The 22,955-nt window shown below is 43.8% G+C and overlaps 2 protein-coding genes across 8 annotated transcripts in view; both read left to right on the forward strand.

Annotated features, from left to right (window-relative positions):
- Nucleotides 1-22,955, forward strand: part of LOC138797738 (albumin-like) — a 467,413-nt gene that overhangs the window by 81,552 nt on the left and 362,906 nt on the right. The gene's annotated exons all lie outside the window — the stretch shown is intronic.
- Nucleotides 1-22,955, forward strand: part of HERC3 (HECT and RLD domain containing E3 ubiquitin protein ligase 3) — a 44,090-nt gene that overhangs the window by 10,080 nt on the left and 11,055 nt on the right. For 2 of the 5 annotated variants that reach the window (XM_069978314.1, XM_069978315.1), the window contains 15 exons: nt 1,579-1,828; nt 2,649-2,808; nt 6,430-6,506; nt 7,164-7,385; nt 10,704-10,795; nt 10,870-11,000; nt 13,606-13,766; nt 15,404-15,480; nt 16,195-16,319; nt 17,316-17,375; nt 17,785-17,896; nt 18,656-18,845; nt 19,136-19,299; nt 19,708-19,821; nt 22,041-22,064. In XM_069978314.1, coding sequence (XP_069834415.1) covers nt 1,603-1,828; nt 2,649-2,808; nt 6,430-6,506; nt 7,164-7,385; nt 10,704-10,795; nt 10,870-11,000; nt 13,606-13,766; nt 15,404-15,480; nt 16,195-16,319; nt 17,316-17,375; nt 17,785-17,896; nt 18,656-18,845; nt 19,136-19,299; nt 19,708-19,821; nt 22,041-22,064 — 1,935 coding nt within the window. In that variant the 5' untranslated portion in view covers nt 1,579-1,602. Of the gene's footprint in view, nt 1-1,578; nt 1,829-2,648; nt 2,809-6,429; nt 6,507-7,163; nt 7,386-10,703; nt 10,796-10,869; nt 11,001-13,605; nt 13,767-15,403; nt 15,481-16,194; nt 16,320-17,315; nt 17,376-17,758; nt 17,897-18,655; nt 18,846-19,135; nt 19,300-19,707; nt 19,822-22,040; nt 22,065-22,955 lie in introns of those variants that run through there. The other 3 variants (XM_069978316.1, XM_069978317.1, XM_069978318.1) reach the window with 3 other exon arrangements.

A 22,955-nucleotide genomic window follows, 5' to 3' on the forward strand; every position in this document is an offset into this window, starting at 1 on the left:
ACATTAATATTTCAGGGGAGGTGGGACCAGAGTTGGGCTGTTTGCCAGTAGAACACACACAGGACTTCCTTTCCCTTACTTCATTGACCAATGACAACAAATTACTTACTCCTCTTTGCTATGCCATGACAAAGTGCTGAAGCAAATGCACTGAACAGGCTTGCACCGTGCTGGGAAATGATTTACATGGTACAGTACTATAGATGTAGGAGCAGAATGGGTTGCTGATACACTGAGATTGTAAAGTGTAATGTGAGCAGAAATTAAAGAAACAGCAAGGAAGGGGTTAAACTAAACCCTGAACTAAGCAGCTACACAGCCCTTAGCCTCTCAGACACTCTCCCTCTCCTCCTGCATACAGCACATACTAAAGTCCAACCTTACTTTCTGTGCTTTGTCCTGCTCTAGCTGTTACTAGAGACAGATTTCTGTCTCTGTCCTGTGCTTTGTCCTGCTCTAGCTGTTACTAGAGACAGATTTCTCCTAACAATAGGCAGTGGACATCAGATTGCAGGGAAACAGCTCACTTAGTACACAGTACACTTTTTATTTCTGGGGATGTATGATTTATCCAGAGCCATACAATATAAGACATCCCATACCTGCATTTTCTCTAAACAGATGTGCGCACCAAGTTAGTTCCCCTGTGGGAACAATGTAAGTTGCTGCTTTATCTCCAAATACGGTGAAGAGTGGTAACTCAGTTGGAGTAGTACTCTGGAGGATACATTGGAGTGATGTGTAATAGCTTGTGCATAGTAGTACACAATCGTAATAGCGCTGCTAACAGTATGTCGCTTGTGTCATTTTATTGCTAATAATAAATCTGCTGTTTCATGTTAACTTTATGACACCACAGCGTACAACATGGAGAGCAAACAAGGGAGTGTAATGCACACTGCACTCCCAGAATTGGATAGGACACCCTCTGGAGGTAAAACAATGGTGCAATAAGCCACAGTCTAACAATAACAAACCAATGTTTTCCTATGAAGACAAGAGGGGTGAAATGTTCTGGGGCTGCACTACTGATCTGCAGGAACCTCACAATGCTCTTACATGCTAGGATGATTCAATTTGTAGCTCTGTTTTTGAAGGCAAGGGTAGGATTGGATTAACCCCTTAAAGGGGTTGTCCAAGCTTAGAAAAACATGGCCGCTTTCTTCCAGAAACCACACAAAAAACTGTGTGTAAGCTTTGCTCTCCGTGTCCCCCCTCCCTTCCGAGATAACTGATGTAAACAAGTCCCTGACTGGCTGTATCTGCAACTTTGTATCTTATTTGTAATGCTGGGAGTGTTAAACTGAGGTCAAGTTGCTGGGATTATCCTTCCCAGCATTACAAAGTTGTTTACATCAGCCGTCTCAGAAGGGAGGAGGCAGGAGGGGGAGACAGAAAGAAAAGCTCACACACGGTTTTTTGTGTCTTTAGCAGAAAGCAGCAGCTCAGAACTGGAGGAAGGAGACTGAATAGATAATTAAAAGTATGGCATGAAGTGTTTCTCACCATGGGCAGCAACATATGAAAAGTTATGTTTGAGTGAAATACCCCTTTAATTCCTGTTTTTGTATTTTTTAGGTATCGGGAACTTTATGACTAGCCATGTTATGTTGGGGGCACTCTGCTTTTGGACAACTTGGATTTAACCATGGATCTTTAACTATTATCCCCGAGCCCAGAAAATCGACTTTCCCCCTTTCTTTTTGTATCAAGCAAGTCGCCTGCGGAGAGAGTCATTCAGTGTTTCTGCTAGAAGATGGGCGAGTGTACAGCTGCGGTTGCAACAGTGCGGGACAGCTTGGTCGCGATCCTGAGGATGTGTCACCAGGTAATCCTGGTTTGTAATATGAAAGAGCTGTACAGATTATAAGATTGTGTAACATTACAATGTCTAACATAGAGGTAGGCCTGAGAATGTCATCAAATACGGGAAGCTGCAGAATATACCACGTGCGCTTCCTTCACCACAGGAGACTGACTCAATTGTTAGTCTGTGAAGCCCTCTCCTGCATTATGTCAAATCGAGAGGCGAGCCAGGAAGTGAAGCGCACAGCCACGTGCTTCTGCTGGCTATATCTAGTGATCAATGGGGTCTCAGCACTAAAAACCTTTAAAGGGGTACTTAGGCTCAAGTGTTTTTTTTTTGTTTTTTGTTTTTTTTTCAAATCAACTGGTTTCAGAATGTTATGTAGATGTGTAATTTACTTCTATTTAAAAATCTCCAGTCTTCCAGTACTTATCAGCTGCTGTATGTTCTGCAGGAAGTGGTGTATTCTTTCCTGTCTGACACAGTGCTCTCTGCTGCCACCTCTGTTTGAGACAGGAACTGTCCTGGGCAGTAGCAAATCCCCATAAAAACCCTCTCCTGCTCTGGACAGTTCCTTACATGGACAGAGGTAGCAGCAGAGAGCTTTTTGTTAGACTGGAGAGAATACACCACTTTCTGCATGACATACAGCAGCTGATAAATGCTGGAAGACTTGAGATTTTTAAATAGAAGTAAATTACAAATCTATATAACTTTTTGAAACCAGTTAGTTTGAACATTTTTTCGCTGGACAACCCCTTTAATTCCTACTAGTTATACTTGGACACATAATTGTAAGAGCAAAGCAGTTATGGACTTTGCGTCTTTTTTCTTCTTCTAGGATATGTGAATGCTTTGGCAAATGAACATATAATTCACGTAGCATGTGGACAGGCACACAGTGTTGCCCTCAGTAGCCAAGGTCAGCTCTTCTCATGGGGTGCTGGGAGTGAAGGACAGCTCGGTCATTCAACTACAGAGCCTTCTGTTCCAGTTCCGAGGTATGAAGCTTCAGATCCTTCAGATCCTAGTTCTTTATACCATGGCTATCTTAGCTTATACTTTCAGTGCCATAATATTGAGTTTCTCACCGCCGGCAGAAGCCACTCCACACTGGAAGCTGTGATTTACCTTTTTTTTTTTTTTGTGTTACTTCTAGCCCGCTGCTCCTGTCCCACAATGCATTTATATGATAACATCAGCATAAAGTAAAGGTTGTGTTAGATAGCCCGACACGTGCTGCAAGAGCCGATTTGCTCTTGACAAAAATGCGACCATGGCTTGCACGGACATCACGATCAGCCATCGCCAACACATTTCCTGTTACACAGAGAGAAAGCAGCACAGATCTTCCAGGACCTTGAAATGCCGTTATGAAGCCACTCCTTAGTTACCCTGGCTGTTTGTTTCAGGTCACTTGTCATGCTGGAAGACAACAGTTGTTGCTGCTATCCTATTGTCCTTAGACCATCCTAGCCTTGTGCAGGTCTACAGTTCTGTTCCTTAGACAGCTCTTTGGTCTGGGCCATGGTAAAGAGGTTTGAGTGTGATTGATATAATGTGTGGACAGGTGTTTTTTTTTTTTATATATAGGTAACGAGTTCAAACAGGTGAAATTAATACAGGTGATGAGTGCAGAGTAGGAGACCCTTCTTAACTCCTTCACATATATGTTCCTGCTGCACACACCTCGTGCAGCAGGAACATATATAAACGTTCCTGACTGTGAAGGGATTTTAATGTGTGCAGGGCTGTTTTTAATGCGATCATCCCTGCACACATTACAGTCCCCAGACCCGGGCATAATGACAGGCAGCCACGGCCATGCAGTTACCTGTCATTAACCCTCTTAAACGCCACATTGCATAGTGATTGCGGCATATAAGGTACTCAATGACAGGACTAGCACCTTTCACTGACTGATCGGGACCCCCGCAGCATGGCTGGGAGGGCCCCAATCACTTGTACCAGCAGGTGAGGGTAAGACACTTTCCTCTGTCCTGTCGGATCTTTGATCTGAGTATATAGTCGATAGTATATGGAAGCATAAAACCCCTAGATAGATGACAGCTCTTGCCCTGGTATATAGAGGGCAGACCCTTGGTAGAGCATGTGGACATGTATACTTTATTTATACTTGTACAAAGCTATATAAACCCTGTATTCCCACTAAAGTGATCTGGGTTTTGTATGACTTGTTGTCAGGGCACTAGAAGCTTCTTTGGTTAGGTTCCATTGTGGCAATCACTGGAATTGGAATCTGACACTAAACAAGGATTTATAGTGCGTGTGCCAGATGAATCATAGTTGTGAAATGTGAACAAACAGTACAGAACACCTGATGGCTAGTAGACAGAATGCGGATGTGTATGTAGCACTGTTATTAGAAATCACATCCCAGCAAACAGCCCCAGCCAAGTGTACATGTATATTATGGCTGGTGTAAGGTGTGCTACCGGCTTCTTGTAGAGTGATTCATTATATTCATTCTTACATCAAAGGAGAAGTCCCACGAAGACTAAAATCAACAGGGGTGAGGGTGAAAATAATAAACATGTAAAATCACCCCTCCTCGTCCCTTGCTCTGTTCCAGGGTCCTGAAGCCAGCTGCCTGGAAACCAGGTATGTCACGTATTTGACTGCAATGTCACGGCCCGGATGAACTATTGCCCGCTCAGCCAGTCAGTGACTTTGGTGGTGTCCCGCCCAAGTCACTGATTGGCTGAGAAGGCAATCACTTAGCTAGGCCATAACGTTGCAGCTAGCAGAGCTGTAGGACCCTGGCTGCGGTGAGGGGGACCCCAGAGCAGCGCTACAAGACTCGAAGAAGGGTGAGTTTCCATGTTTATTATTTTCACCCCCACCTGCCTACTGACTTCTCCTTTAACTTCAAAGATTAAAAGATCAATGTATCTCTTATCAGTGGCAACAGGTTTTGCAGAAGGAAGACTGAGTCATATTGTAAACCCACAAGTATGTCATAGCGCCTTCAGATCAGTGGTTTGACGGGAATGTATCACCTAGATTTGTTACTCATTAAAGACCAATACTGGAACATGTTCTTTTCCTAATCTTTGTGTTTTCTGATTGTAATATAGATATATTTGTTTGTACATTATTATAAGAACTGTCTTGCCTGAGCTGTTGTAACAGCATTTAGCAATGTGCTTTACAGCAAGCCCTGTGGACCAGAGGGCATAGTAGACAGGATCTGCCCCATTTAGATGAATGTGAAAGACTTTCATGGAGATCCTTATACAGGGAGGGGGCACTAAAGGCCCCATTACATGAAACAATTATCGTCCATATGCGACCGTTAATCATCTTGTGTAATAAAAGGCAACGATCGACCGACATGAACGATGTCGGCTGATCGTTGCTGTTGTTTGTCTTTCAATAGGAATAGGAGCGGTGGCAGCAGACCGTTGCTATCTGCTATAGGCTGCCCGAATGATCTACCGATCACTCGGGCAGCCTTCCCCCAGCTCCCTGCTGCCCCCCCTGTACTTACCCGTTCTCTGCCAACACGTGTAATAGAGGCTTAAGTTGGGAGAACACAGCTCATCGCTGTTATCTATATACTGGTGTTTAATCAGAGCTGTAGGCGTCAGGCTGCAGTGACACACCCCATTGACAAGAGGAATGCCGATACCCAGTTGTCAGTTTCGTAAAATATTTTCTGCTGCAATAAAGGTCCCCATACAATACATCTTATAGTTTTGTCAGCCGTACCCATCATTCGGGGAATGGGGCTCTACTGACTGACCACTGACAAGTGATGTTGGTGGAGCTCTCTGGCTGCGGCTTAACCCTCCCCATAGAGAACACAGAAACGCTCGCCCATGCTAAACTTTCCTGTTTATGGGGAGGATGGGGGGGCGGAGGGTAGACATAACTGATGGCCAAACAATAGCTATTGAAGGTGTAAAGGGGTTATCCAGTGTTAGGGCCTTATTCCACGGGACGTTTATCGTTTAGATTATCGTTAAGTCGTTTGAATCTAAGGTTGAATAGCAGTTAACAATTAACGACCGAACGAGAAATCGTTGATCGTTTAATAAGACCTGGACCTATTTTTATCGTTGCTCGTTCGCAAATCGTTCACATTGATAAAGACGTCGTTTGATCGTTCGCAGTAGTGACGAACGCAATAGCATAAGTAACGATTATCGTTCCATGTAAATGGGTGAACGATTTCAGGTCTTTCGCAATAGCGGTCGTTTGGATCGTTTATCGTTAACGATTATGCGAACGATAATCGTTCCGTGGAATAGGGCCCTTAGAATAACATGGGCACTTTCTTCCAGAGACAGCACCACTTTAGTCTCCAGTCTGAATGGGTTTTGCACCTTTTGAAAACCAAACCTAAACTGGAGACAAAAGTCATATTTTCTACGGAAGAAAGTGGCCATGTTTTTCTAACGTTGGATAACCCCTTTAACAGAGAGACAGCTCACGGCTCAGCTGAATTAATTTTTTTTTTCAAGAATTGTTATTTTATCTGGAATGCAGCAGGCATGCCAAGAGAGCTGACAGACGCTGGGAGTTCTTTGTTTGCTGCTTAGAATGCAGGCTTGTGTGCACGCTTCTATTACTAAATACTAAATATTTCCTTGTTCTAGGCAAATAAAGAAATTAAATCAGCAGAAGATCCTGCAGGTATCATGTGGAAACCAGCACTGTTTGGCGCTCTCAGATGGTAGGATATTTTTTACCAACATCATTATGCAGCTTGACTAAGTAAAAAAATACTATATTAAAAATGATGGGAGTCTATGGGAAATAATCCTGGTGTTTACCACTTTGATATTATGTGAACAGAGCCTAAGGGACCTCTTACATGGGCAGACTACGGCCCAATCATTTTAGTAAACGGGTGGCGATCTGCTAGATTGGCGCTCGTTTACTGGACCTATTAGATAATCGGGCAGTAAGGGCTGCATGGACATCTTCAGCTGAAAGGACACTCAGACACTGGGGAGCTGCGGCGCACAGGAGAGAAGACCGAGAGCGAGGAGAGGTAAGGTGTCAGGTGTTTGGGGAATTGTCAGCCGCCGGGCGCGCGTCTCTATTACACATAGCGATGCGTGGTCGGCGCCCAACGATCTTAGGTCCAAACCTAAATTAACGACCAGTCGATGATCGTTGTCTCTATTACACAGAGCGATAATCGTCCGAATCGGGCAGATTAGGCCGATTATCGCTCCATGTAATGGGGCCCTAAGGGTCTTGTAAGATGTCTACCTTATGAGATATGGGTCTAGAGACACACAACACTGTGCTTTTGTTTCATGTTTGTGGACACCTTTTATTCTCTATTTATTTATTTATTTATCTTTTTCTTTATCTATTCCAGATGGACAACTATTTACTTGGGGCCAGAATAACCATGGACAATTGGGTCTTGGCCCTGGATTTACCCAACAGTCCAGTCCTCAGCGTGTGAAATCTTTGGAGGGGATACCACTCGCTCGGGTCACAGCTGGGGGTTATCACAGTTTTGCCTTGTCCCTGTCGGGGGCTGTGTTTGGCTGGGGAAAGAACAGCTCAGGACAACTTGGCTTGAGTGACGAACAAGGTAAAGTAACAAGACTATTAAATCTAAGCTGAAAATTGACAATCATTTTAATATGTATGGAAAGAAGAGGTTTGATCCTGCATAGAAATCGATGCTCCACTTAAAAATCCAAGGTGCATTGATTGGAACCAACCTCTTTTATATGTCTATAACAGGGGTACTCAAAATTTTTAGTGAAGGTCCACTTACCGGGGTCTATTGTCAGGTGAAGGTCCGAGCTGAACATCAGTAGGAAATGTGTTTTGTTACTTTTCACAAATGTTGTTCAACTATTTACATACAAATTTGCTGCTTATTAGTGGCAAAACTGACATTTTTTCTCTCTCACCAGCCCTTTGAAATTAGGTACAAAGCAGGTGACTGCCCTAGTAGTATATGGCCCCCCTGTGAGCTCTCCCCCAGTAGTATATACCCCCCTGTGCACTCTCCCTCAGTAGTATATAGCCCCCCCTGTGAGCTCCCCCCTGTAGTATATAGCCCCCTGTGCACTCTCCCCCTGTAGTATATAGCCCCCCCTGTGTTCTCTCCCCCAGTAGTATATAGCCCTCTGTGCACTTTCCCCCTGTAGTATATAGCCCCCCTGTGTGCTCCCCCTGTAATATATAGCCCCCCTGTGTGCTCCCCCTGTAATATATAGCCCCCCTGTTGCTCCCCAAGTAGTATATTGCCCCCCTGTGTGCTCTCCCCAGTAGTATAAAGTCCCCCTGTGCGCTCTACCCAGTAGTATATAGCCCCCCTGTGTGCTCCCCCAGTAATATATAGCCCCCCTGTGCACTCTGCCCCAGTAGTATATAGCCCTCTGTGTGCTCTCTCCTGTAGTATATAGCCCCCCTATACGCTCTTCCCCAGTAGTATATAGCCCCCTGTGTTCTCTCCCCCTGTGCGCTCTCCCCCTCCCATATAGCCCCTTTGTGCGCTCTCCCCTGTAGTATATAGCCCCCCCTGTGCGCTCTCCCCTGTAGTATATAGCCCCCCTGTGCGTTCCCCCAGTAATATATAGCCCCCCTGTGCACTCTGCCCCAGTAGTATATAGCCCCCTGTGTGCTCTCCCCTGTAGTATATAGCCCCCCTGTGCGCTCTTCCCCAGTAGTATATAGCCCCCTGTGTGCCCTCCCCCTGTGTGCTCTCCCCAGTAGTATAAAGTCCCCCTGTGCGCTCTCCCCCAGTAGTATATAGCCCCCCTGTGTGCTCCCCCAGTAATATATAGCCCCCCTGTGCACTCTGCCCCTGTGTGCTCTCCCCTGTAGTATATAGCCCTCCTGTGCGCTCTCCCCCTCCCATATAGCCCCTCTGTGCACTCTCTCCTGTAGTATATATCCCCCCATGTGCGCTCTTCCCCTCCCATGTAGCCCCTCTGTGCGCTCTCCCCTGTAGTATATAGGAGTACTGAAATCTAAGGACAGTACGCCTATGGGGCGGGAGGTGGGGGGGAGCGGGACACATGTGGGCCGCCGGATCTGGGCGGTTTTCGAGTCTGGGCGGTTCGGACCGCGGTTCGCCAGTTTAGGACCCCTGGTCTATAAGAACATTTTGATATGACATGTATGTTTTTTTTTTTATTTATTTTATTTTTTTTAAGGGAACACTAAACCTATCTAGGCTGTAAAAAGTTTTTTATGGATATACAAACACAGACACAGATATCATGTGATTGCTTTTATTAACATCTGCCAGCTTTTGGGATTTTTTTTTGTATTTTTGGTGTGTCTTAAAGCGTAACTGTCATTTCAGGGTCATTTTTCTGAAAACATTAAATATCAACAGTACAAGCGATTTTAAGAAACTCTGCAATAGGTTTTATGTACTAAAAGAGTTTCCTTCTGTACTGAAAAAGCAATCTCCCAGCCTCCCCCTCACATCAAATGAAGCAGGATTTCTGTCTCCATTATGTGGCTATGGAGAAGGGAGGGGCTGTTAGGAGTGACTGAGCACGGAGGATTTCTGCACAGCACAACACCCTGCAATCTTCTCTCAGTAAGTTCATAGATAAGAACTGACCTTTCTGACACCTGAATTTAGCAATTTAGGTGCCCAGAGAGTCTACAAACAGCTGACCTTCATGTCACCTCTTCCTGCTCCCTCATCTCCCTCAGCCCCTCCCCCCTTCATAGGCTTAGGGTATAAACACACACACCGTATACGCAGCAGATACGCAGCAGATTTGATGGTGAAGACTTGATGCTGTGTTCAGTTATTTAGATCTAATCTGCTGCGTATCTGCTGCGTATTTGCTGCGTATCGCAGCAGTAAATACGCTGCGTATACAGTGTGTGTGTGTTTGTACCCTTACAATGGAGAGAGCAGAACCCGTCTTCACTGGCTTCTCTGTAATGAAGACGTGTTTGCCTGATAATGCACAGATAAGAAGTCAGGGGGGGGGAGGCTGGGAGATTGCTTCTTGAGTACAGAAGGAGGCTTTTTTGGCTGATGAAACCTATTACAGAGTTTCTTAAAATCGCTTATACTACTGATTTCTGCAATAAAAAAAAACATGACAGTTACGCTTTAAATTTTTTTTTACCTTGCAAAGCCAGTGCATCAGTATACCCTTCTCCCCCCACATGCTATCTATAGTACTGTACTATGTAAATCACCCCCAGCACAGTGCTAACCTGTTTAGTGCTTGGGGCACCCTTTACTTGCTGTCCTGCTGTTTTTTATTTGCTTACATAGCATGGTGCAGAAACTAGGTGCATCAGTAACCCCTCTTCCCTCAACATGCTATCTAGTACGGTACTGTGTATTTCACTAGCCCACTGTCAGTCTGTTCAGGCCACTTTCACTAGCACCGTGTCATAATATAGCAGAAAGGAGTATATGGTGTGTTGTGCCGTGCTGTGATTGGCTAGCGACAATTAAGGACGGAAAATAGCTGTGTGTGGACTACTTGCAAACAGCTCAACTTTAGTCCTGCCCCCTGAAATGAGAACTAATTATTTTAGGAAAATGTATTATTTTATTTTTTTTTTACTTTAGGTATAAGACCTGTCTCTGGGATCTTCATGTACTTAATCTTTATTGTAATTTTTGGAATATACTATGTATGAACAGTGCATGCCTGAAACTGGTTGTATCAAGGCTATGCCATACATCTATGGTATGGATCCCAGCCTTCAGCTACCAGGAATGTATATAAAGACACAGACAGTCAACACCTACCATAGGATAACTATAATATAACTTTTATTGTCCTATTTTTTTTGTGTGATGAATAAGTACAACGCTGCTACAGCTGTAAGCGCTATACGGAGCAGGTATGCATGGCTTATACTTACAGCCGCCATAAACTGATCATCATCTTTATAATTGGTTTTGCAGACCGGGTATCGCCATGTCATGTAAAACCTTTGCGCTCCCAGAAAGTTGTGTATATTAGCTGTGGGGAGGAGCACACGGCCGTCCTAACAAAGGTAACGGTCTCTCATAGAAGAAATATTATAAGAGTCGTTCTGCGGGAGGTCACTGTCTCTGCTTCTTGTTCTAGACTGGGGGTCTGTTTACATTCGGAGCTGGGGACCATGGGCAGCTGGGACATGACTCGCTTCACAATGAGATCAATCCAAGGCGTGTACTGGAACTGATGGGCAGTGAGGTTTCTCAGATCGCATGTGGAAGGTGAGAATACATTCTGTAGAGTTGTGCTGACACTATGCACCCTGTGTCACATTCCATGTGCCTCATTTTACATAGGACTGCTGGGAAAACTAGTTCCTATAGTGCACAAAAGAAACTGCTATGTGACAAACAGAACGGTCTCTTACTAGGTTTCCAACTAGGCTATCTAAGGGCAAAAGTACTGTTTAATCCTAAAATAGCTCTTTAATCCGTAATCTGATTTGAGCCCAGGTCCTAACTTTTAATCTAACTCTAGACTGAAAGCTAAACCAGTCAATTGCTAATCTTCTAAAGATGGTTTATTCTGTGAATCCATTCTATGAATCAGTATTAGAGCCCCCCATAGCTCATGCATACCTCAACATTGTGGATTGTCCTGTTTGGATTCCTGCAGTTTCCCCTTAATAAATCTATCAAGGGGTGGGTTATAATGGACAGTGGGGAGGACACCAGGGGAGCATGGTGAGCTAAGAACAGGGCTGGAGTGGCCCTTTGAATATCTGCTTGATTATGAGTGTGTATATCTATTTATCTATCACATGTGTGTCTATTCAGATATTGTCATAGGAAGAAAGGAGTACAGTGGTATATTGGTTTAAGAGTAACCTGGATTAAGAGCGTTTTGCAAGAAGAGCTCACAGTTTTTCAAAATTGTAACTTGGTTTAAGAGCATTGCTTTGGTTTAAGAGCTTCCTGTACTCGGTGGGAGGGGGGAGGGGCATGGTCTGCATAGTGGGGTCTACAGCACTGTACTCCAAGAAGCCTCCCTCACCTTACAAATCATAGCAGATCCACCTCAGGCTGGGGCTCACATCAGGGGACAGGACTGTGGAGGTAATATTTCCATAGCTGTAACCCCCATACAGAGAGTGCTGGTATCCTATACCCTGTTCATTTCTTTGTCCTGCCGAAAGTCTCTGTCAGCCTTTGTGTTTCCCATCCTCTCCATTCCTGCTAAAGTGTGCCTGCACTCACACTCAGCTATACACACTGCTTTTATAATGTGCCTGCACTTACACTCAGCCATTCACACTGCTGTTTAGAAAGGTTTGTGTCTCTGCCCTCCTGCACAGCTATGTGATTCTCCCTTTCTGATCCATGCTGAACACACACCCTCATGTGACCACACAGACCTCTGACAGCAGCCCTGCTTCTCTATTCTAGCCTGTTGTACTACGCTACTGCATTATGGGGATCTGCAGTTCCATCCTGTATGTACAAACTGCTGCTGTTTTTTTTTTTTCAGGTTTACTGCACTTACTGTACAGTAACTTATAATATCACATATCCAGCTTTCTAAATGTTTGTTTCATTTGTTTTACATGCAAATGTCTGCATTTTATTGATTTCTTATGGGAAAATTTGCTTTGGTTTAAGAGTGGATTTGGACTACAAGCAACGTCACGGAACGAATTATGCTCGTAATCCAAGGCACCACTGTATTTGTATTTTATCGCTAGCTATGTAACATCATTTTTTTTTCTTAGCTAACACTAGGTATCTTATCTGTAAAATTGCTGTTTCTTTCTTTCTCTTGCGTTCTCTGTCTCCGGAGCTATCTCTCTTGCGCACAAGCAGGCAAGAGCGCGCGCAAGAGAGTGAATGAGAGTACTCGCACTCTCTCTTGCACGCTCTCGTTCACTCTCTTGTGTGCTCTACCTTTCTGTTGCTCCCGCTCTCTCGTGCCCTCTTGCTCCCGCTCTCTCGTGCCCTCTTGCTCCCGCTCTCTCGTGCCCTCTTGCTCCCGCTCTCTCGTGCCCTCTTGCCCCCGCTCTCTCGTGCTCTCTTGCCCCCGCTCTCTCGTGCCCTCTTGCCCTTGCTCTCTCGTGCCCTCTTGCCCCCGCTCTCTTGTGCCCTCTTGCCCCCGCTCTCTCGTGCCCTCTTGCTCACGCTCTCTCGTGCCCTCTTGCCCCCGCTCTCTTGTGTCCTCTTGCCCCCGCTCTCTTGTGCCCTCTTGCCCCCGCTCTCTCGTGCCCTCTTGCCCCCGCTCTCTCGTGCCCTCTTGCCCCCGCTCTCTCGTGCCCTCTTGCCCCCGCTCTCTCGTGCCCTCTTGCCCCCGCTCTCTCGTGCCCTCTTGCCCCCGCTCTCTCGTGCCCTCTTGCCCCCGCTCTCTCGTGCCCTCTTGCCCCCGCTCTCTCGTGCCCTCTTGCCCCCGCTCTCTCGTGCCCTCTTGCCCCCGCTCTCTCGTGCCCTCTTGCCCCCGCTCTCTCGTGCCCTCTTGCCCCCGCTCTCTCGTGCCCTCTTGCCCCCGCTCTCGCGCATGCTTGTTTTTTTGGGTGCTCACCCTCTTTTGCGCTTGCTCTCTTGCGCACTCTCTTTTCTGAGCACAAGCCGTACTGAATCAGAATAGGTCTTGTAAATGGAAGCACCATATTGTAGTCATATTTATAGTTACACAAACTTCCGGTGGCAGAAGTATCTGCACTCCAATCGGATGAGGAATCATAATAACCGGTATGCTTTAACCACCAATAGGGGGGTTAGATAAAGGGCTATATGAACTGAAAAGTTTTTGAAAACTATTCTAATAATTTATGTAGGAGAATGTAATTTCTGTTCTCCCAACATTAATCTTGTATTTTTTATTTTTATTTTTTGCCTCCAGACAACACACTATTGCCTTTGTGCCTTCTTCAGGTGTTCTCTATGCGTTTGGCTGTGGAGAACATGGCCAGCTCGGTACTGGATGCACAAATAATGTGATTTGTCCTACAGCAGTAAAAGGGAGATGGTTCCCTTACAATGTCCGGATCCCACCTTCAGTAGGTTAGTAAGGGAAGCAGTTTGCTACCTGTTCTGTACCCATACTTATACTCAGCAGTTTAAAATAACGTAAAGGGAATGAATTGACTAGATTTTTTTTTTTGTTGCGTTTAGGGAACGGTTTGTCCTCTAATGCCAAGTTGTCCTAATAACTTTTCTGACTATTCCTTTGATTCCTTGAGGTGCAACCTTTTGTTCCCATTTTCTGCTTGTAATTTTATTTTTTTTCTTGTACTTTAATTTGGATCATCATGTCTGAGCTGTATTTAACAGCATTTAGTGTTATGCTTTACAGCAAGTCCCATGGTCATAGACATGATAATCGCTTTAATTTAAATGGGAGAGGTTTCTGGCCATGCTTTGTGACCTGTATGGAGGTCATTCTAGGTGGAGACTGAGCCCTAAGCATCAGCTATTGTGAATAGATGTCTTATCTATCTGTCTATCTGTCTATCTATCTATCTATCTATCTATCTACTAGTCACCTTTCACTGTACTTCTCTCTGTAATCATAAAGACACTGCTTGAATGTCATCTGTATAAAGAAGGTCAGCTCACTTTTAGGCTTAGTGGTTAGAATGAATACTGCAAGAGTTCAGGGTTATATTAAAATATAGCTAATATACCTGAAAAGGGAAAATAAGAAAAAAACTTCACCACAAATGTAAAAAATAATTTGTACAACATTATGTTGTTTAGTAGAAATAGGTACTTACCGCCCTGGCTCTCACAATGCTGCTGGTACTATGCCAATCCAGTCGCCGTTGTGGGGCCACTTCTGGGTTCACAGACATTACATGGCTGGCCCACTTAGCCCATCAGCAGCTCTAAAGGTGTCCCACCTCAGCCACTGATTGACTTAGCGGCCCTGTGCTGTCACGATTCTGAACTTGGAAGGGTTTCCCAATGGGGACTGAAGCAGTATATGGTGCTAGCAGCATAGGAGCCAGGGTGGTGAGTACTTGTTCTTGCCCTGACGAAAATAGAATATGCTGTAAGATGTTCCACACCAAGACATCTCTACCATCTATTTATTGCCAGTACAACTATCTACAGAACAGGGCTGAACAAAAAGTACCAGCCTTACTGGAGGATCTCTTGTTGCACCTAGCCACCTGGCAACAATACCACAACAGCCAGGCTGTGCATGATACATTATTTCTTAGCCTGGGCATTGTAACTACTACATGTATCCCTGTCATACAGGGGGATGTATACATGCTTCACCAAGTGTGGCTACTGACTGTACTGAGCAATTTCTCTAATTCTCCCCTGATGATGATACTACACAATGGCAGAAACATGTTGTGAGAAATTGAAATTTTGTTAGGTGTTGACTTGATTACTTAGATAGCTTGTGTATTCCCCTATATGATGCAGTAACAGTTTTGACGATACCTGGCTAGCTATTACTACTATAGTTTGGCTTGCTTGAACACAGTAGCTAACCTTATGTTGTTGGTGATGGTTTCACTATTTATTGGTGGCTTTTAAGTAATTAGAATAAAGGTTATGGTTTAAGCCACTTCCTTATTTGTAATATTAACCAGACATCCCCTTCAAGGCTTTGTTGGGAGAAATCCTCGCTGCATCCATTACATTGATCTCACACTAACCCTCTGGTTCTTCTCCTTACACAGATCCATCTTTGTTCAGCATCATCAAACACATTTTTTCCGGATGGAATAAAACATTTGTGATTTGTTCAAAGCCAGAGGTGAGTTAGGATTTATCGCCTCATGTAATAGGCATCAGGTTTGGGCTTCATGTCAGAAGCATATGCCTGGGAATACAGGCAAAAAGGTATTCTGCTGTAAACTGTGGTGCTTTTGCCGCCAGCTCATTCCCATTTAAAGGGGTAGTACTACAACAACAACAGCAAAAAATTCTTTAACTGGTGCCAGAGATTTGTATTTTACCTCTGTTAAAAAAATCTCCAGTCTTCCAGTACTTATCAGCTGTTGTATGTCCTGCAGGACGTGATGTACTCTTTCCAGTGTGACACAGTGCTCTCTGCTGCCACCTCTGTCCCTGTCAGGAACTGTCCAGAGCTGCAGCAAATCCCCATAAAAAACCTCTTCTGCTCTCCAGACAGGAAATAATACACCCCTTCACCATTCAGCAGCTTTTCTGACCTATACCTCCAAAATGGAGCCCAAACGTGATGTGAGCCTAGCCCAACAGAATGTTACTGTGCGTACGCTGTGTAATGTCCTAGTGCTGTATACAGTGTAGGATGCAATGAAGCATCTTCCTCCCAGTTACAGCCCAGATTATTAGCCTGTACAATTTGGAGCTTGCTGTGTCTGTGTATAATATAATATCAGTATTATCATCCTGTCCTCCTGATTATCCTAATCCCATGAGATGGTCATCGGTGCTTCCTGTAAGTAATGTTTAATACTTTCCTGATGTAATTTTCTTCTTCCAGAGCCCCGAACCTGCAGACGATTTCCGCCTCTGCCAAAACGGCAATTACACCAGTCTGATCAACAATGAGACCATTGATGGGTGGAGGCAGAAAGTGATTGATAACAGTAATTCAAACACTATCAAGTATGTATTTTCCAGCAGTATTCTGTATACACATCTGTTTGTGTCTGCTTTAGAAAATACTTGTATTCTCCATGAAATAACACTTTCTTTTACCAGAAAAGTTCTCTTATTCTTCCTGGCAATACTATGACATTACAATTCCTCTTGTCAATGGGGTTTGACTTTAACCCCTGCCGATGCCCCGTGCAGCAGGAACGTATATAAACGTTTCTCATTTCAGGGGCTTACTGATATGTGCGGGACCGCTGCAGTGAGAGCGTTCCCGCACACATTAGTGTGTCTGGGGACGTAGATAATGACAGGCAGCGTTTAAGGAAGTCAGTGACAGGACAAGCTCCTGTCACTGACTGATCAGGACCTCCGCAGCCATGCAGGGGTAAGCCACTTACCTCCTTCCTGTCGAATGGGCTATCTATGCATAGAGTCTGCTCTCAGGCAACAGACATGTCGTGAGATCTGACAGGTTTTCTTCCATTTAGAGTTATACACAGACATGGATGCATAGAGGTGGCCAGGGAGTGACAGCTAGAGGTTGTACTAACATAATAGCTGTTTTAGGGTGCCCTTAGGCCCCATTCACACTACGAAATTGGTGGCAAGATTCTGTGCAGAACCCCCCTGTGTGGACTCAATGCCAAATCCTGCCTGCTATCAGTTTGAATGGGAGGGCTTGCGCGAGTCTGGGTGGGGGTTGTTCCGCACAAAGTCTCAGCGCCGATTCCGTAGTGTGAACTGGGCCTTACACAGAGAGGTTTAGCTGACAGATTTTTGAAGCCAAAACCAGGAACAGACTATAAACAGAGAACAGGTCATAATAGAAAGACTGGGATATCTCCCCTTCTCAAGTCCAGTCCTGACTTTGGCTTCAAAAATCTTTCAGATAAATCTCTCTGTGTAAAGGCCCCCTTGCTGTTGCGCAGTGCATCCGAGCCTCCTCTAGGTGGCATTCTGTGCTCAGGTGTACAATAACTAATCTCTCCCCCATATATGTTACAGTGGCATTGTGCAAACACTGTCCTCTTCAGCTTGCTGGAATGGGAGTTTCTTGGATAAGAAGTAAGTCTAAATACATCAGTCTTCTGACAATGAGTGATATGAAACATAATGATATTTCAGAATCCTCCATTTCCTTGTATTTATCCTTATAAACCTGATATAGCGAGGGGCAGAGGGACGGTCAGATTAGTCAGGTTCTTCTTCTACATACTGTATATCCCGCTTTCTTTTCTGTTTATTTTTATATTAATGTAATACACTACGATAATAGGTGTATTACGATGGCATACCCATTGGTATAGCTACCCTGAAAACTCCATGATCACAGGGCAAGGGGGCAGTGAGCGGCTAACAAAGGGAGCCTTTTTTATATCATATCTATGTAGCGGTTATTACGTTGTATACATTCATCTAAGGACTGTCTCCATTTCTGCTTTGTGAAGCAACGTGTGCTGTTCAATACTTACAGAAACGATGAGCATTTTAAGACCAGTCCCAAGATCCCAGGACTTGACATGCTATCTGTTAAAGTACTGTTTGAGAAGCTGATGAACAGCCATCATTCCAGATTACTAGAGCAGGTAACCTCCAATTTCTGGTGCAGGTGTGAATTGAATTATTTTAGATTTTGTACAGCTGATATATATATATATATATATATATATATATATATATATATATATATATATATATATATATATATATATATAAAATTTTCCAGTACTTATCAGCTGCTGTATGTCTTGCAGGAAGTGGTGTATTCCTTCCAGTCTGACACAGCGCTCTCTGCTGCCACCTCTGTCCGTGTCAGGAACTGTCCAGAGAAGTAGCAAATCCCCATAGAAAACCTCTCCTGCTCTAGGCAGTTCCTGTCCTGCAGCAGAGAGTACTGTGTCAGATTGGAAAGAATACGCCACTCCCTGCATGATATACAGCAGCTGATAAGTACTGGAAGACTTGAGATTTTTAAATAGACGTAAACTACAAATCTATTGATTTGAAAGAAAAAAATATTTCTGAGTTCCCCTTTAAACTCTATGGTGTAAAACCCTTTGGTGTAGGAAAATAGTACTGCAGCCTCTTTTAAACTGAGCCATGACTGCTGTGCCATATCCATATTAATTTGATACCAATGAAACCTGATGACGACAATTGACTTGTCAGTCAAAGTTCCAGAAATCCTGATAGCAAGAATAGTATTACAGACTGTACTATTCCTGCTGATAAAAGTCGTATAGAGCACCCAGCAGAGACTGTGAACACAAATCTAACAGGAGCCTTATATCAGGCATTTGTTTATTGCTATTTTATCATTGATGAAACAACTTTTTTGTTGTCAGATCCTTAAGGGCTTTGAAAGTTTTCTGATACCACAGTTGCCCAGCTCTCCACCTGATGTAGAAGCTATGCGGATTTACCTAATTCTCCCAGAATTCCCTCTGCTCCAGGACTCCAAGTACTACATAACGCTGACCCTCCCATTAGCCATGGCCATACTGAGGCTGGACAGGAACCCCAGCAAAGTGCTAGGTAAACATGTCATTGGCTGTACATTGTATCATTTCCCGTACATTGTTATGTCTATTTCAGGGGTGTCAAACTCAGGCTCTCCAGCTGTTGTAAAACTACAATTCCCATCATCCAGACATGATGGGAGTTGTAGTTTTGCAACAGCGTAAGTATCCCGAGTTTTATACCTGTGATCTAGGTTTTCCTAATTTTTTATTGCACATATATCCTCATTGTCCTATAAGCTGACATGGGATGGGAGAGAGAAGTGTTTACACCAGTCTTATGATAATATAGTATTTTTCCGTCAGATAACTGGTGGTCTCAGGCCTGCCCAGACTACTTCTTCAGATTAATCGACCTGTATAAAGGAGCAGTAGTCTACCTTCTGAATGGACGCAAGACCTTGCTGATTCCTGTGCTGTTCACCAGCTACATCACCGCTGCTTTACGACTCCTGGAGAAGCTGCACAAGGTGACTATAAAACTATTCTACAGAATGCTGAAGATGCATGTGAGGGATTGTAGATTACTATTAGAGATGAGCTTGTCTCAAGCATGCTCAAGTCGGATTAATCGATGGCTACAGAAGTTGGATGCAGCCCTGGGGAGTCCAGGAAAACATGGATACAACCATAGGCTGTATCCATGTTTTCCCAAACTCCTTAGGGCTGCATCCAACTTCTTCAGCCACCGGTAATCAAACGCTGAACGCTCTGCCTTGAGATGTCCAGTTGTCCTCATCTCTAATTACCATGTCATACATCTCTTTACAATGGCTAACTGTCCTGCTAAATGCATTTTTACCCATAGTAATAGTGGCTACTGGTCTGCAATAGGATTCCTTACATGTCAGGATTGTAATGATTTCATGTAACCCCAGGTGAATGTGAAGGTCCGGCATGTGGAACATGATAAATTTTACATTCCTGAGATCTCCAGCTTGGTGGACATACAAGAAGATTACCTCATGTGGTTTCTCAACCAGGCAGGACTGGTATGCATGATTATTTTTCCCTTTACTTTTAACTTTTAGGCCATGTTCAGACTCCATATGAACATTGGCCGTTGTTTGATACGGCCGCAGTTTGACGTGTCAAACAACCGCCAATGTCTCAGATGTTCAGCCGGCCAATACTGCAGTATCGGCCGGGTGAACATCACTTTGTTTTAATTGAAATGCGGGTATATTCGGGTGTGCCGCACTCCATTTAACCATAGAGCACAATGTAAAGTACAGCCGGGAGCCGTACTTTACATTGTGAGAACAGGTTGTTCTGTATGGCCGCTGTACACTGAAAAGCGGCTGCGCAAAATAGACCTGTCAATTGTTTTGTGCAGCCGCATAGAACACCGTCCGTAGTGTATACAGTGTGTATCCACCACAGACTCTATTCTATATACTTCAGTGCAGTTGAGTATTGTTATTTTACAACGGCCGTTGTTGCAAGCTGCAACAACAGTTGTTGTTTTACTAACAAATACCTTGTGTGAACGTGGCCCTAAAGGGAATTTCTGATGTCAACAAATAAATGTAATTTTTTTGTATAAAGAAAAGGTATACATTTTTCCAGTACAGTTTTTGTACTCCTCACTTGATCTATCTGCACAGTTATGTAAGGCTGGGTTCACACTGCGTTTTTGCTGTCTGCTTAATGGATCTGCTTTATGGCAAAAAAATGGATGCATAAACTGATGCAATTGTGTGCCATCCGTTTTTTAATTGCAGTATAGGAGCAAGACTGCACTCTGTAGAGAGATGGTGCTTGTGGTAGGAATAGATCCAAGCAATTAGTAAAGAATTATCCCGGCACTCACCAAAGTGTGTTAAAGGTTGTTTATTAGTGTCACATCAAGCAGGTACAGGTAAAGAAGACGCGTTTCAGCCTATGGCCTTCATCAGCTCCAAATGAGCTTTACCTCTTTACCTGTACCTGCTTGATGTGACACTAATAAACAACCTTTAACACACTTTGGTGAGTGCCGGGATAATTCTTTACTAATTGCTTGGATCTCTTCCTACTCTTTTGCTATCTGTTTTTCAATTGACTTCCATTATTTAAAAAAAAAAAACTGATCCTTTTTTTTTTTTTAATTATTTTTTTTAGTATACACAAAGGCGTGGTTGACCACATTTTTCTGTACGTTAAAAGTAACCATTTAAATGGAAACTAAGTGCAAAAACGCAGTGTGATAGGAGGAAAACCCTTCCTGGTGATGTGATGTGAGACTGGTTACAGAGCACAAATCTGCAGTCGTGTGTCCATCACATGACCAGGAGAGCTTTGTATGTTCAATAAAGGTTCTTACTGGATGATTGCAGGCTGAGAACGTGAAATCACAAGGAATTCATATAGAATTTATATCGGAAAATTGCATTGTGTTTCCTTATACAAGGGATAATTGTTATTTGCTGAAACTGGAAAATGCTGTTATAGTGTCTGTACCAAACAAGGGGCCTGGAATGGTTATTTCTTTCTTTTCTTAGTAATTTAGTAGTCACAAGTTTCTTTGAAATCTGTAGTGAATGAATCCTGTTGGTAATGCATAGACAGCAGTGTTAGATCTCTCCTATTCCTTCCACAATCCAGTGTATTTCATGGTCATGTTCACTTTGACTAAGCTGTCCTTGTGTCTTGTTTGCCTAAGGCTAGGTTCACACTGCGTTTTTTCATCTGTTTTAATATGTTAAATTTCAACATACAGAAAATTTACATACGTCAAAAAAAATTATGTTTTGATCTTCTTTAAAAAAATAAAAAATCATGAAAAAAGCTCCGTTCACACGGAGCAAACCTGGCGGAATCTGTCCAGCCTCCCTGTCATAATGACAGTCTATGGGAACATGTCCATTCTTCAGCGCGGACAGAGGAGGCGCACCAGCCTCCTATAGACTGTCATTATGACAGGGAGGCTGGCAGGAGTCTCTGCCGCGGAATTCCGCCAGGTTTGTGTGAACGTGTGAACGTAGCCTACGTCAGTGGTGAACGAATTCTACGGTATACCATACTACATCATCCGTTTTTGCTATCTGTTTCTTTCCTTTTTAACGTACACGTTGAACAGATAGAAAACACATTGTGAGCCTAGCCTAAGATCATCGCCTTAAAGGTCAATCAGATCTGTTTGTTTGCATGCAAAGAAATTACAGCAAAACATCAACAATTTCTGCTTTCTTCTTTTTATTTTTATTTTTTTATTTTTATTTGTTTTTAGAAAGTCCGTCCTTCAATTATGCAGGTAATTGTTTTGCTTTTATTTATTTATTTTTGTAATTGTGCAATATGTTTTGGTCTGTATAAATGTTTGTTGTTTTTCCCCCCTTTTTGTAAAAAAAAAAAAAAAAAAAAAAGGGGGGGGGGCAGCTTTAGTATCCGTAACATCTAGGGGGTATAGGTTTGTTGGCGTCTGTTGCTCGACCGATTTATTTTTATTTATTGCTTTTTCAAATGTTGAACAATGGAACACAATACAATGGCCGTATTACACGGGACGATTATCGTTTGAAAAATAGATAGTTCGGATTTAAACGATAATTGTTTTGTTGATAGAATCTCGACCTATTTTCATTGTTGATCGTTCAAACAACGTTTTGGTGAAATAACACGTCGTTTGGTCGTTCCCTGGTCTGTCAGCCAGGAAAAGACGAGCGCAAGAACGACCATAAGTAACTGTCATTGTCCTGTGTAATAGGGTGAAGGAATTAAGGTCGTTTATCGTTAATCGCTAAAGAATCATCTAGTGTAATATCACCCTAAAGCCCCTATTACACGGGGGGAGTCAGAGGAGCAAATAAGCTTGCTCCTTGTTCCCTGCTCGCTGCTGGCACTATTACGGGTAAGAGCCGGGGGGTCGCGGGGAGCTGTGTATATAGGTGTGTGTGGGGGGGGGGGGGGGGGCTGCCCGGTTGATCGCTAGATCGTCCAGGCAGCCTATAGAAGATAGCGGCGGTCTGCTGCCACCGCTCCTATTACACAGTGCGCCATCGGAATATAGCTGCTATTGGGATCGTTGAGCCTTTTAACATGTTGAAAGGCAAGGATCAGCCGACATCGTGCGTGTCAGCCTATTGTTGTCTTCTATCACATGAGACAATTAGAGTCCGTAATGGCCGTGACCTATAATTGCTTC

The sequence above is a fragment of the Dendropsophus ebraccatus genome, chromosome 7, assembly GCF_027789765.1.
Source record: "Dendropsophus ebraccatus isolate aDenEbr1 chromosome 7, aDenEbr1.pat, whole genome shotgun sequence".
NCBI lineage: Eukaryota > Metazoa > Chordata > Amphibia > Anura > Hylidae > Dendropsophus > Dendropsophus ebraccatus.